Here is a 12,964-nt window from a genome sequence, read left to right on the forward strand (position 1 = left end):
CCAATTGATTTTAAACACGTGTCCCTTGAGCAGATGTAAAATAAGTGCCCAGGAATCGTAAAAATAACAAAAATACCTACACGGGGCTGAGATCCGATTTGGGACCCGGTCCAACGTGACAGTCACAGTAGAGTGCGGTTCGAGTCGGTGACCCATGGACCATGCCAAATAGAGAAAGAGTCGGATCTAGACCTCGGGACAGGATCTAACATGGATCCGGTTCTAACCTGACCCAACACAATTTCTATGCAATTAATCTTATGTAGAAACCTTAAAGAAGGATCTGATCCATATGTAACCAGCTTCATCAGGGTAAGACCCATTTCCGGCTACAAATCGTTTGACTCATCGAACTAGTTGGGTCCGGGTCCAGATTGTAGAGTTGTAGCCCCGGACAGGGTTCAAGTGTTCAACCATAGCGATCAAAGTTTAAAACGGCAAGTAAATGGCTGTTAATTTCTAGTGTGAAATTAAAAAATAACAAAATCCAATAAATTTAAAATTATAAAACAATACAAGCAAAAATATAAATATAAATAAAAATATATATGTTATGTGTTTTCCAATAAATTTGCCTATAAAAACATAATATCATGATAAAATTGTAGTATTCTAATTTAAAAGAAAATATAATGATATTTTCAAAATATCACGTTTCATTTGGCATTTTCAAAAATAATATTGATAGAACTCGGGTTTGGGCTTAATATAGTAGATCTGATTAGTTTATTGGCTTGCACTGATAATATCCGAGTAATAAATGGACCGGAGCCTCACCCTGAGTTTCCAATCATGATCCATAGGATTGGGTTTTTTCTATCTATATCCAGACCTTGGTTCTGCGTAAGCCAGGTCTTGTTGTACTCGGGCCTGGTACAAGTTTCTTAAACTTGAATCATGGTCGGGATATCTCACATCCGACTCAGGTCCAACCCGTTGACATCCCTACTAACAGCATGTGAACTATAGAGAAAGATTAAATTAGCTCACAACACAGTTCTACAAAGCTTAACTACAGACTCCATAGGACCTTCTTTTTGCCAAACCTATATCTGGATCGAGTATATATGAGCATATACGGGCCGGACCCAATTAAATTGGGTTAAGTAATCTTCCTTCCTACTTGTTCCTACTTCCTAGCCCTTTCTCACGGGGGAGGAGCTGTAAATTATGCCTTGGGCAGCAAGAAAAATCCTTAATCAAGATTTTCAGGATTTCATCCCCCTCTCTCTTTTTTTTCTTTTAAATTTACAGTTTCTTATCAGGGTGCTGGAAAATGGCCTTAGCCAGAACTTTTTTTGATATTTACATGGAAAATCTGTTTCCGATCAAAGACCTAGGCCGTGCTGGCTCTGCCTGCCTCACAGTCTTGGCGGCATAAAACTTCATGAGCTTAGCCAGAACTTGGATTGAGCTTAATCCTATTCAACTAGGACTGACCCTGATCTAGACTCAAGTGGGACCCAACCAAAGCTAATCCAGCTTCACAAGTGTTGGTTCTGGAAAATCTTATAATAAATTGATTTTTTTTGGATTTTTAGTGAGAAAACTAGAGAAAAGATTGACATGTAAATTAAAAAATAGAAGCATATAATTATGAAAATCCAAGAGCACAGTATATATCAATGATGTTAAAATCGGTTCACTAAGCGAATTTGTTAAAAAAAAAAAAACATAAAATCAGTCTGAATCTGATTGAATCGAATGGGACTATTTCAAAAATTGAGTTTTATTCAATTTTACTTTATATGCTTAAGAACATTTAGGTGAATTTATTCAAGGTAGAATTGGCCCGATTCGTCCATAAATCAGTCTATTACTGGGGATCCCTGCATCGACCTTTACATTTTAGGGATGCAAATGGTTCAGATCCGGAGCAGATAAATATATTGGAGAGTTGGATCCGGTCAGATCTGGAACAGCAAAATTTTGCAAAACCTCCATCCTGATCCGAGCCATTTGCATCCCTAAGTTGCAGAATTGACTCTATAATGCATTCATTCCATTCAATTCGTTTTTTACAAAACGTTGATATATATACACAAAAGTGTTTTTATTACATTATCATCAAAATAAATAAGCAATAGTATGAATGGGGATAATGTTTGCTACCTTTGTGTGTTCTCAAAACCCTTAGCAGTGAACTGTAAATCTTTTATTTTTTATTTTTTTGCACATCAGACCCTTTATGTGTGATTTACAAGATTGGTTTGAAAGAAACTGGCCATTGGATCATGTTTTTCTGATGTATGTTGGATTTTTTGAGATAGAAAAAACGATTGTCCTCGGTATATTAAACTTTCAATGCTCAAAAACCATAATTTAAAATAAATAAGTACTATCCAAGGATCGATCGTTATTATTTTTACCATGTTCAATGAATTCATAAGGTAAGAAAAAATAGCTTTCAATTAGGGGCTTTGACAGGAGTAAGCTTATGGAGTTTTATGCTGCCAGGAAGTATGACAAGTAGAGCCAGTGCATGATTTTAGATGCTGTTTCTTCTTGAAAATAAAAACCTAAGGGCTTTGACAGTTAACACTATTTATTTGAATTTTGAAAGCATTGCATTTATTGAGTCTGTGTCAGCTTTTTAGATAAATTGCAGTAAAAGTGACAATATTTTAAAAATATCTCCGATATTTTGTGGAGATTATGTGGGGTTTTTTTAATATAATGAATTAAAGTAACGATATTTTCAAAATATCGCCAATATTTGTTACCTTGGTGGATAATGTTTACTAAGCAGGTGGTTAGGAGTCAAATGGACCTGTCGTAATGTTGATATCTTTGATTCGGCTCTCTCTCTCTCTCTCTCTCTCTCTCTCTCTCTGAAGGTGAGGGGCTAAAGAGGGTGATGAGAAGTGTGATGACTGCTCTTGAGGTTTGCTTCTTCGTGGGGGCTCCTCTTGACCGTTGCTTCCCGCGTTAAAACTGAGGGGTTAGAGAGAGAAAGAGAGATCTGCTTCTCGTCGTGCATCCGCATTCCGTGTTCCTCCTTTTTTCTCTATGCGTGCAAGCTATTCTCTCTCTCTCTCTCTCTCTCTCTCTGCTAACGCGCATTGCTTTAAAGGTGGCTTTTTGCTCTCTTCCTTATCTTTCTTTTACTTTTTCAAGTCTACCATTTTGCATTGTCGACTTGCTTTGAGCTCTACAGAGTTGTAGGTCTTCTTCCTCTTTCGATTTCTTTAGTTGGGAAGCTGCATTTTTTTAATGCGTTTTCACGGTTCAGATTAGAGGTGTTTTGGATTATCTTTTTTCCCAGATGAACCATGGTTTCTTGTTTATAATATGGTTTCCTCCTTTGGCCTTTTTGGATCACTTGGTTTGTTGATTAAAATCGAGGTTTTGAAGAATCTTTGACTAAAACTTGAAGGCTTCTCTTTTCCCTTTTTGTATTTTTTAATCTTTCTTTTGTGGGTTTCTGAATGTCGTTCGTAGTGAGTTCTATGGTTTTCTCAGAGGCAATGTTGTAGATTTGAGGTTAGGATCAAGAAGCATTTGATCTTAAATCGTCTGTGTCCTCACTTGGAATCGATCAATCTCAGTTGGGTCTTATCTTGCCTGATATTTTAGTGTGGTTCTTTCTGGTCTTTTGTTTCAAATATAAACAAAAAGGGAAAAGAAAGAAAGGGAAACCCTTTTGTTTCTTTTGATTATGAATTCAAACCAAGCAATTAGTTCGAATTGGATGCTATATTTGAAATAAGAATCACCATATAACCAAGTTAGGAAGGAGTTTCAACCTGATCAATTTTCCTCTTCAATTTTATTAACAGTGAGAAGGCCCCAACAAAGTTTCTGCTGCAATGGGAAGTCAGTTTAGTAAAAAGGGTGGGGAATCACCCCAAGTGATTCCGATCGATGGCAGTTTGCAGCTTGCATCTGAACTGAATTCTTACGAAGCTGCCTGCCAGCTCGATCCGGACCTGCAGACATTCGATAACACATTGCAGGGGCGAACTAACCGGGCGATCACCAGTTTAGCTGCCGGTGTCGAGGTGAGAGCCCTTTCTTTTGATTCACTGAAGGAGATAACAGGTTGTTTCCTTGACATGAACCAAGAGGTTGTTAAAGTGATACTGGAATGTAGAAAGGATATTTGGAAGAACCAAGATCTCTTTGATCTGGTTGAGGAGTACTTTGACAACAGTTTGCAAACTCTGGATTTCTGTACCTCGCTCGAGAATTGCTTGAGGCGAGTGAGAGATAGCCAATTGATCATCCAGGTCGCCCTACAGCAGTTTGATAATGAGGGGGAAGGATGGTACCAGAGTACATTGGAGGAATTGAGAAGCTTTAGGGCTGCTGGGAACCCGTTCACTGAAGAATTCTTTCAGCTCTTCCTCTCTGTCTACAAACAACAAGTTTTGATGTTGGAGAAGTTGCGGGCGCGAAAGAGCAAGCTTGACAAGAAGCTCAAAACGGTGAAGGCGTGGAGGAAAGTTTCATCCATTATATTTGTGGCTGCTCTAGCAGCTGTTTTAATCTGTTCAGTTGTTGCTGCTGCCATGGCTGCTCCTCCGGTTGCTTCTGCGTTGGCTGCTGCTACTTCGATCCCCTTGGGATCTATGGGGAAATGGGTTGATTCTCTGTGGAAACGCTATGAAGATGCTCTTAAAGGGCAGAAAGAAGTAATTCATTCAATGCAAATAGGAACCTATATTGCTATTAAGGATCTCGATAATATCCGTGTCCTGGCAAGGAGACTAGAAGATGAGATAGGATCGATATTGCAGACTGTTGATTTTACCTTACAGGAACAAACAGGACAGGATGCGATCAATTTGAGCATTGAAGAGATAAAGAAGAAGCTAACTTCATTTATGAAGAGTATCGAGGATCTAGGACAACAGGCAGATAGATGCAGCAGGGACATCCTGAGGGCAAGAACGGTGGTCCTGCAGAGGATTATTAAAAATCCAAGTTAAAGGGCCATATTTCCATTATATGTTGGTTTTATGCACAATTTCTTCTTCTCTCATCCAAAACCTCGAGGTACTGCAGTTAATTAGATAAGTATGCACGTTGATTAACTATTCAATATTGTACTTTCTAACTATGGTTTGTATCAGATTATTTATCCAGGGGACAATCGCTTTGGATTTTCTCCATATTAATTTGGAAAGTTGCAAGCATATTGTTCTGAACTTATATAGATTATTTCTGCTTGTTCTTTGTTTTTGCCAGTTTCAGTATCAACTCCTACCCTTCATCACATTTTTCAGTGGTGTTGCATTCATGAACAAGCACGGGAACTGTAATCCTGGTTGTGCATGTATATATTAAAGGAAATATTTAAGGGGAAGCAAAAGAGAACCTTGCAAAATACCAAGTAAATAAGAAAGAAATGAAGAGCAAAGCATCAAATTTAATAAACATGCTTCTGAAGGACCAGGTTTTCTCCTGGAAAGGATTCCTATGAACTATTTGAAAAGCTTCTGATAGTCGTATCAAAGTTGGCAGTGTCACATTAGCAAATAAACTTTTGCTTTCCATGATATTATTAATTTAGTATCCTATATTTTCTAAAGAAATTCATTACAAACAACAACAACAACAACAACTACGCCTTCATCCCAAAACAATTGGGTCGGCGATATGAACCAACAAAGAAAATCATTCTGGGTCTTCCACATGAATCCTTCTCCTCCATTCATTTCTATCCAATGCCATGTCCTCGGTGAGGTTCAAAGCATTCATATCCTTTCCTATCACCTCCATCCATGTCTTCCTAGGCCTACCCCGACCTCTTTTAACTAATATATTTTCCCATTTCTCCATCCTTCTAACTGAAGCATCATTAGGCCTTCGTCGAATATGTCCAAACCACCGTAAACGATTCTCTCTCATCTTATTTTCAATGGGTGCAATGCCTACCTTCTTACGTATCTCCTCGTTCCGAATCTTATCTTTTATTGTATTTCCACACATCCATCTCAGCATACGCATCTCAGCTACACTCATTTTTTGAATATGATGTCTCTTGGCAGCCCAACATTCCGTACCATATAGTAAAGCGGGCCTAATAGTCGTCCTATAAAACTTTCTCTTCAACCGCAATGGCATTCTACGATCGCACAACACTCCAGTTGCACTCTTCCATTTCATCCACCCAACCTTTATCCTATGATTTACATCTCCATCAATTTCTCCATACTTTTGAATGATAGATCCCAAATATTTGAAAAAATCATCCACCGGTATTTCTTGCTCACCAAGCTTCACTACACTCCCATCTCTATTTCGTTGCTTACTAAATTGACATTCCATGTATTCTGTCTTACTCTTACTCAACTTAAAATCTCTTGCTTCCAATGTCTGTCTCCATAATTCTAACTTAGCACTAACCCCAGCTCTAGACTCATCAATCAAAACAATATCATCAGCAAACAACATACACCATGGCACATTTTCTTTAATTGATCTCGTAAGCTCATCCATCACTATAGCAAATAGGAAAGGGCTTAAAGCAGATCCTTGATGTAACCCAACCGTTATAGGAAAATTTGTTGTCACCCCTCCACAAGTGCGGACATTGGTTACTACTCCTTCATACATATCTTTAATTATACTAATGTACTTGAGAGAAACACCTTTCTTCATCATTGTCCACCAGAGAACGTCCCTAGGTACTCTATCGTAAGCCTTCTCCAAATCAATAAAAACCATATGCAAATCTTTGTTCCTCTCTCTATTTCTCTCAATAAGTTGTCTAAGAAGATGTATAGCTTCCATAGTAGATCTTCCAAGCATAAAGAAATTCATTATTTAAAGAAAATATTTTTCTATTTTCAGATTTGTTTTTTTGTTCCAAAATATGTGCTGAGATCTTGATAAATTTTTGTGAGAAAATATTATTTTTAATTTGCTCAAAACACTAAATTGTCGATGTTCTTCTGTACAATATTAACGACAGTGGTTTGCATTCACATACTAACTTTTGATCCTTTAATGTAATCAACTCCACTCAAGCTTACTCAGAAGACTTCATTGTGTCTACCTTGGCTAATATTGCACCAATACCAAATACTAATTTTGATCTAACATTTTGTAATGAAATAAAGCGGAAAGCAAACCATAATGTGCACAAGCACAAGTACAAGTCCTATAAGGGACAATACAAATGCCAAAGGCAATACACAAGCACACAAGTACATACAATGGCTACAAAGAGCCCAAATGTGCACAAGCACAAGTCCACAAAGGGACAAGTCACAAAACACAAGCCAATCAATGGCAAATACATAAGATCACAAGAGGCACCAATGAACACACACAAGAGAAACAAAAAAACATAAAAAATAATAATCCTTTATTAAGGTATAATGCTTAGGAAAAGCATTAAGAGACAAGAGGAGAAAGCACTCCTTTATATACACTCTTAGAGGACTCAAAGAGCCGTTGGATCTCCCCAACGTCTAGAAATAGAGCCGTTGGGGAGATCCCAATGACTCTTTGGACATTTTACCAAAATGCCCATAACAAAAAATAGAAAACAAAATACAGAAAAATAAGAATACAAAATGTAAAACACTGTTGTGCCCCTAATGGACACAACCTATTACAATACTGTGAAAAGACAAAAATACCCCTAATTGGTATTACCTATTAAAACATTATAAACACACACACACACACACACACACACACACATATATATATATATATATATATATATATATATATATATATATATATATATATATATATACAACTTAACACATCTGTCATGTAGGGCCGAGTCAGACATCAAATTACTTTGATTTAAATTATTTGGATGATCAACCGATATGCCCTTAGGCATAACCATACATAACATAGAAAAAACACTTGGAAAGGGTGGACAATTAGCTAGAGCAGCAAGTGCTGTAGCAAAACTGATTGCAAGGGTCAAAGTGATTCCAAAACTATTTATTGTCTCAATCAAGTGGATTGGATCATAATAAGAAATGGAAATAGATTCGAAATGAGACAAAAAAGGGGTTATAGACCACTCAAGAACTATTTATTTAAGGATTTATTTTCGAGTCCTTTGAGAATTACCCAACTTGAAATGATATATTTTTTTTCTTAAGAATGAAGAATGGAAAAAGTGGACTCAATTTAATTCATGATGTCGTGGATCCGTTTGCTATCCCAGAATCTCGTAGCATTGGTCCTGATAAACCCCAACTAGTTCTAAAAAGATAGGATTGCGCATAATAAGCTTCTGATATTCAACAACTCCCATTAAAAAATAATCGCAGAAATCTAAACATTTAACTATCCAGCCGTACTTCTGTACCCTGGGTCTTCTTTATCATAGGGTTTTACCTCATAAACACCAATAATATTCTGATTTACTTTGCTTCGCTATGACTTCCTTCTTTTCTTTCCATACCTTTCCATACTAATATCATACATCATAAATTTTTTTGTTTAAGTCACTTTATGCCCTAAACCTGGGAATCTGTCCATATCCCGTAAAGGAGCCGAATGAAACCAAAGTTTCATGTTTGGTTTTGAATTCATCCCAATGATTATTCATCCTATGGCCTATTGAATGCTTATTCATCTCATTCTTTATAAACTTGACTAAGTGAAATCAAATTCCTGCACAACTTAAAGCTACGTTCGGACCTCCTATTTCTTCACTGACTGCATTCCATATGGTGGTTGTTATCTAGTTGCTTGTCTGATGCCTACTGTACTGACTATGCTAGTCAACAAATTCATCCATGGAAAATCTTAAGAAACATACAAAGAGAGACGGGGGAAAGAGTGAAAATGATTTATGCTTTACTGTCAAAACAGTCCCTTTTGGTGATAAAAACTCTGTCAACATTTCAAAGAGAAACATGGCTTTTGAATAGAACTCAGGATCAACTTTTTTGTTAGCCATCTTATTCTTGCTGATGATTACTGGGATGAACCCTTTCATCCCCCTATGACAGATCCCCTTCATGATATATGTTCTATGGGACAAACACAAAGGATTTGCTCAGCTGTTTTCTATTGGTGCCACGATTGTGGAATTCTTAGGTGCTAGGTCATTTATGCAGAATGGCTAAAATTAGTTAAGAAACATGAGGAAATGATTACAACTAGAGCATTGCTTCATCTGATTCTTGCTGGTGAGTTTAAGCTCATAATATCCCTTTTAGGATGTAGGTTCTATCATCTATGGGACAAACACAAAGGATTCACTCAGCTGTTTTCCCATTGTTGTGGAATTCTTAGAGGTTATGTCATTTATGCACAAAGGCTAAAATTCATTAAGAAACATGAAGAAATTATTAGAACTAGGACATTACTTCATCAAGTAGAAATATGGCAGCTTTCAGCTTTTCCATTCAGAAATGAACTTGGAGGCAACAACTTTTTCTGCGTTTTGGGGAGTAGAAATAGCATGGATGGGGCACTGAATTGGTATTTCAACTGCAGCACAAGAGCTTCTTCTCTGCCATATCATGTCCTATTTACTCTGAATTCTAATTAAATTAATCTCCTTCTAGCAGATACCTCGTTGCTAAAGTATATTTTTTTATGTCCACTTCTTTAGGAAATGGGGTATCAAATCTGTGGTCTAGTGCTTCATATGGTGGCCATGACACTTCCATTTGGATACTTTCGAATATATGCTTAATGATCACAGTAAACACAGAGAATTGATCTCTGCTTCTTTATCTAGTTAATACTGCTGAATAGTGTGCTCCCTTGCAATTGTCTTATGGAATGATCATGGAATGGAACCTTGCCAAAGCAGAATATTGCACACATTCTTGTTTTTGTGTTTTCTTTGAGATAAGCATGTGGAATTGTGCCCAACACTCCTTGGTTAAGAGACCGAACACATGATCTTCCATTGACCTTGGTTGTTTCACATTAATGACTAGAAATATTACACATGAGGTCCACAGTGTCAACAGATTCTCTGGACTTGTTATTGTTTTAACCATGACCATACTTTGTGTTTTAGTCATGAATGGACTCCTTATTCATCTATTCCCTCTTCGTTTTTTGTATACCAGTATTCCATACTGGAAAACATGGAGTTCAAGGCCTTCAAGCAGAGTAACACTGGTTATGAATGGTTAACACTGGTTATGAGTGGTGAATTTTTTCATGTAGAAAAGCAATGCCACATATATGGAGTGAGATGAGCTTATGTCAGCATTGTTTTATGTTATTTGTAATAGAGAAAGCTCATCCCATCAGAAGATAGCCAGTAATTCACAATTCACTGAGACCCCAAGGGGTTGTTCACATGGCCTCGAGCTTGTGGATAGGGAGCTTTCCCCCTATCCCGCGTTTGAGTCCCCATGTAGGCACCCCCTTCCGCAGGGAAAAGCAGGAGGCTTCCTGGGGGGTGGGCAGATGTAGTTTTACACCACCAGGATGGTGACTGTAGGTACTGCAGGCTAAGACCAGCACAACCAGATCTTTGATCCTGAATGCAGTTTTTCCGTGTAACAAACGAAAAAAAATTGTAATTCACTGGGAAGATAGCTAGTAAGTCATTATTCACTGAGCTAATATGGAAGTATAGACCATCCATTTTGTTTGCTCTAGATGCAATAGAGAAACTGTTTCTCATTACTTGATGCAAGTCCTTGAGAAGAAGGTCAAGCTTACCTCAGTCGTATAAAGTCAACTGGAGTTGGAGAAAGGAATATGGAACAAGTAGAACTAGGATCAATCCATTGACTCATTTCAGTTGTTGCTAACCCAGATCCAGGCCTGAAAAGCCTTAGCATGATAAAAGTTGGAAACAGAGGCTTCTCAACTAGTTTGTGCAAACTGCTACAAGCAATGACTTGTAACTGATTTAACTTCAATTAGGATATTTATCTGCTCTCGAGTCTTCTGCTTTCTTTTCTTTTTTTCAATCTCTTAAGACACTTCTACTAAAATATAATCAATTACTAGGCACTGCTAAATGCTCCAGTTGGGCCATGGCCACATTATGCATTCACTTTGTTGAATCTACTGATCTTGGAGCACTTTAATCTTGAGGAATGCTTGTGATTTCTGTCAGGACCAAAGGAGAAATTACAGCATGTATGGAGCTGTGATAGTGAAGGATATGAAAACGGTGGAATTGGAAATGCTTGAGATGCTACTAGGGTGTGATTGTGGCTACATTTTCATGATATAGTCTGGAAAAAAGTATTGTTTTCTATGATTGTTCAGCAGAATTTGAAGGTGGTTATCTGCAATTAAAAGAGAGCCTGCTTAAGAAGCACAGATCTGCCTGAGAGGGCATCTTTGTCTTCTCCATCTTGTTGTGCTTATACTGAGGATTTTGATGATGCATGAAGGGCCCCAACGTTTGCTGATTTCTAGGTTTCTAACCGTCATCTACTCTCTGATATCTTTTATGTTCCTGGTGGTGAATTCAGACTTCTAATGACAATTTTCTGGGCATAAGAATTGGGGAGTTTTTTTTTTTTTTCAGAACCTTTTTCATTGGAGTTCAATGTAATCTTCTATTTGGACAATCAGTGTTTAGAAGATGGCTAGAATAGGTGTGAGCTTCAATCGTGTCTGGCCTGTGTAATTGATCCCGGTCTCAAAATTTTCCATTCTGTAGTTGTTTCCAAGACTTTAAGCTGTTTCTTGCTTTGAGTTCCTCATGTTTACTCTTTAGGGACCAGGACACCGTCCTGCTGAAGGATCTTCGCATATAGCCACAGAAGCCAATCTTGCTGCTGTGGCTCCCCATGACTAGCTAAGTAGCATGCAACCATTCTTGAAAATTAATATTGTGGAATGAAAAGGAATAGGGACATCAGAATATAATATAGCTAATGATAAACTGTCATAGAATGTGATATTAAATGATCAAAACACAAGTAATCACATGAAAGCATCATGAATTCTTGGCTATATGGAGGTCTCTTCTGCAATCGTGTAAAATTCTCCATGCATATATAAGTTAATGTCACTTGCCAAGTGCACCTATTCCGCACACTGCCGATTTTGAGGCTCTCCATTGTGATTGTTATGCCGAGACAGTATGAATAAGAGGTTAAATTAGTTAAACAATCGCCTCTAGCCGTGCTTTGTTTTGGTGGCTTGGTGAGACATCTCAAATGTCTTCTACGGTGGATGAGATGTGAATCTGGTGAGCATGAATGATTGTGTGTTTTTGGTTGATTTCTCTGATGGTTTCACTTGCTCATTGATATATATCATGGGTATATATTTAATACAGTCAATTGTAGGTACAATCTAGTTGGAATCTCAAGATGCAAGTTACTTTGCCTTAATCTGACCTCGTAGATGTGTTCAGCATAGTCGATTTAGTGGAAAACAACCTTGGATCATACATTTATAACAAAAAAAAACATGTTTTTTTTAGTCAGAAAAAATCAGTGCATTTATGACCGTCAATTTTTGCATTGCCTTAAAAACCTATACACAGGTCAGATTCTGGTGATTCAAAAGGTGGTTCCCAAAAAAAAAGTGTTTGCTAAGTCGTTTGTACATGAAAATGATTATGTGTGTGTGTGTGTGCCGCTAACTGTATATGAATGCATACTAGAATGAGTCCTGGTCCTCCTGGATCACCATCCAACACTGATTTGTCTGCATTCAGAAAAAATATTTTCCTCTCTGTTTCCAATATGTTCTGCTTTTGTTTGTTACTTTGGTTCCCCCAATTCGTTTTCTTTCCTTAGGTTGTATGAACACATTACCAAAATGAGTCCTGGATCATCCATCCGACACTGATTTATCTTCATTCAGAAAAAAATATTTTCCTCTGTTTCCAATATGTTCTACATTTGTTTGTTACTTTGGTTCCCCCAATTCATTTTCTTTCCTTAGGTTTATTTTCACCTTACTGGGCATGTTTGGTTGCATCTCATGTGATTTGGAATCACATGTGATTTGGTGTCATGTGATTCCAAATCACAAGATGGAATATGAGATTTGGTGAGATGTGAGTAAATTCACCCCAAATGTGATTTTGGATAAC

At 37.4% G+C, this 12,964-nt stretch overlaps 1 protein-coding gene across 2 annotated transcripts; it reads left to right on the plus strand.

Moving 5' to 3' along the window:
• The first annotated feature begins 2,862 nt into the window (after positions 1–2,862).
• Positions 2,863–11,112, plus strand: LOC149838617 (UPF0496 protein At4g34320-like). Of its 2 annotated transcripts, XR_016431979.1 has the most exons (3): positions 2,863–3,073; positions 3,780–4,998; positions 11,021–11,112. XR_016431979.1 is itself a non-coding variant. In XM_090006706.1 (2 exons), the coding sequence occupies exon 2, from the start codon at positions 3,810–3,812 to the stop codon at positions 4,929–4,931; it is 1,122 nt and encodes a 373-aa protein (XP_089862832.1). In that variant the 5' UTR covers positions 2,863–3,073; positions 3,780–3,809; the 3' UTR covers positions 4,932–5,151. The 2 variants fall into 2 exon arrangements, 1 of the variants encoding a protein (XP_089862832.1); XM_090006706.1 differs by lacking the exon at positions 11,021–11,112 and having other exon boundaries at positions 3,780–5,151.
• Positions 11,113–12,964: the final 1,852 nt, after the last annotated feature.

Source organism: Nuphar pumila, chromosome 5, assembly GCF_984573655.1.
Source record: "Nuphar pumila chromosome 5, dmNupPumi1.hap1.1, whole genome shotgun sequence".
NCBI lineage: Eukaryota > Viridiplantae > Streptophyta > Magnoliopsida > Nymphaeales > Nymphaeaceae > Nuphar > Nuphar pumila.

Coding starts and splice junctions, on each gene's coding strand:
- LOC149838617 (XM_090006706.1), top strand. CDS start 3,810: ATGGGAAGTCAGTTTAGTAAAAAGGGTGGGGAATCACCCCAAGTGATT.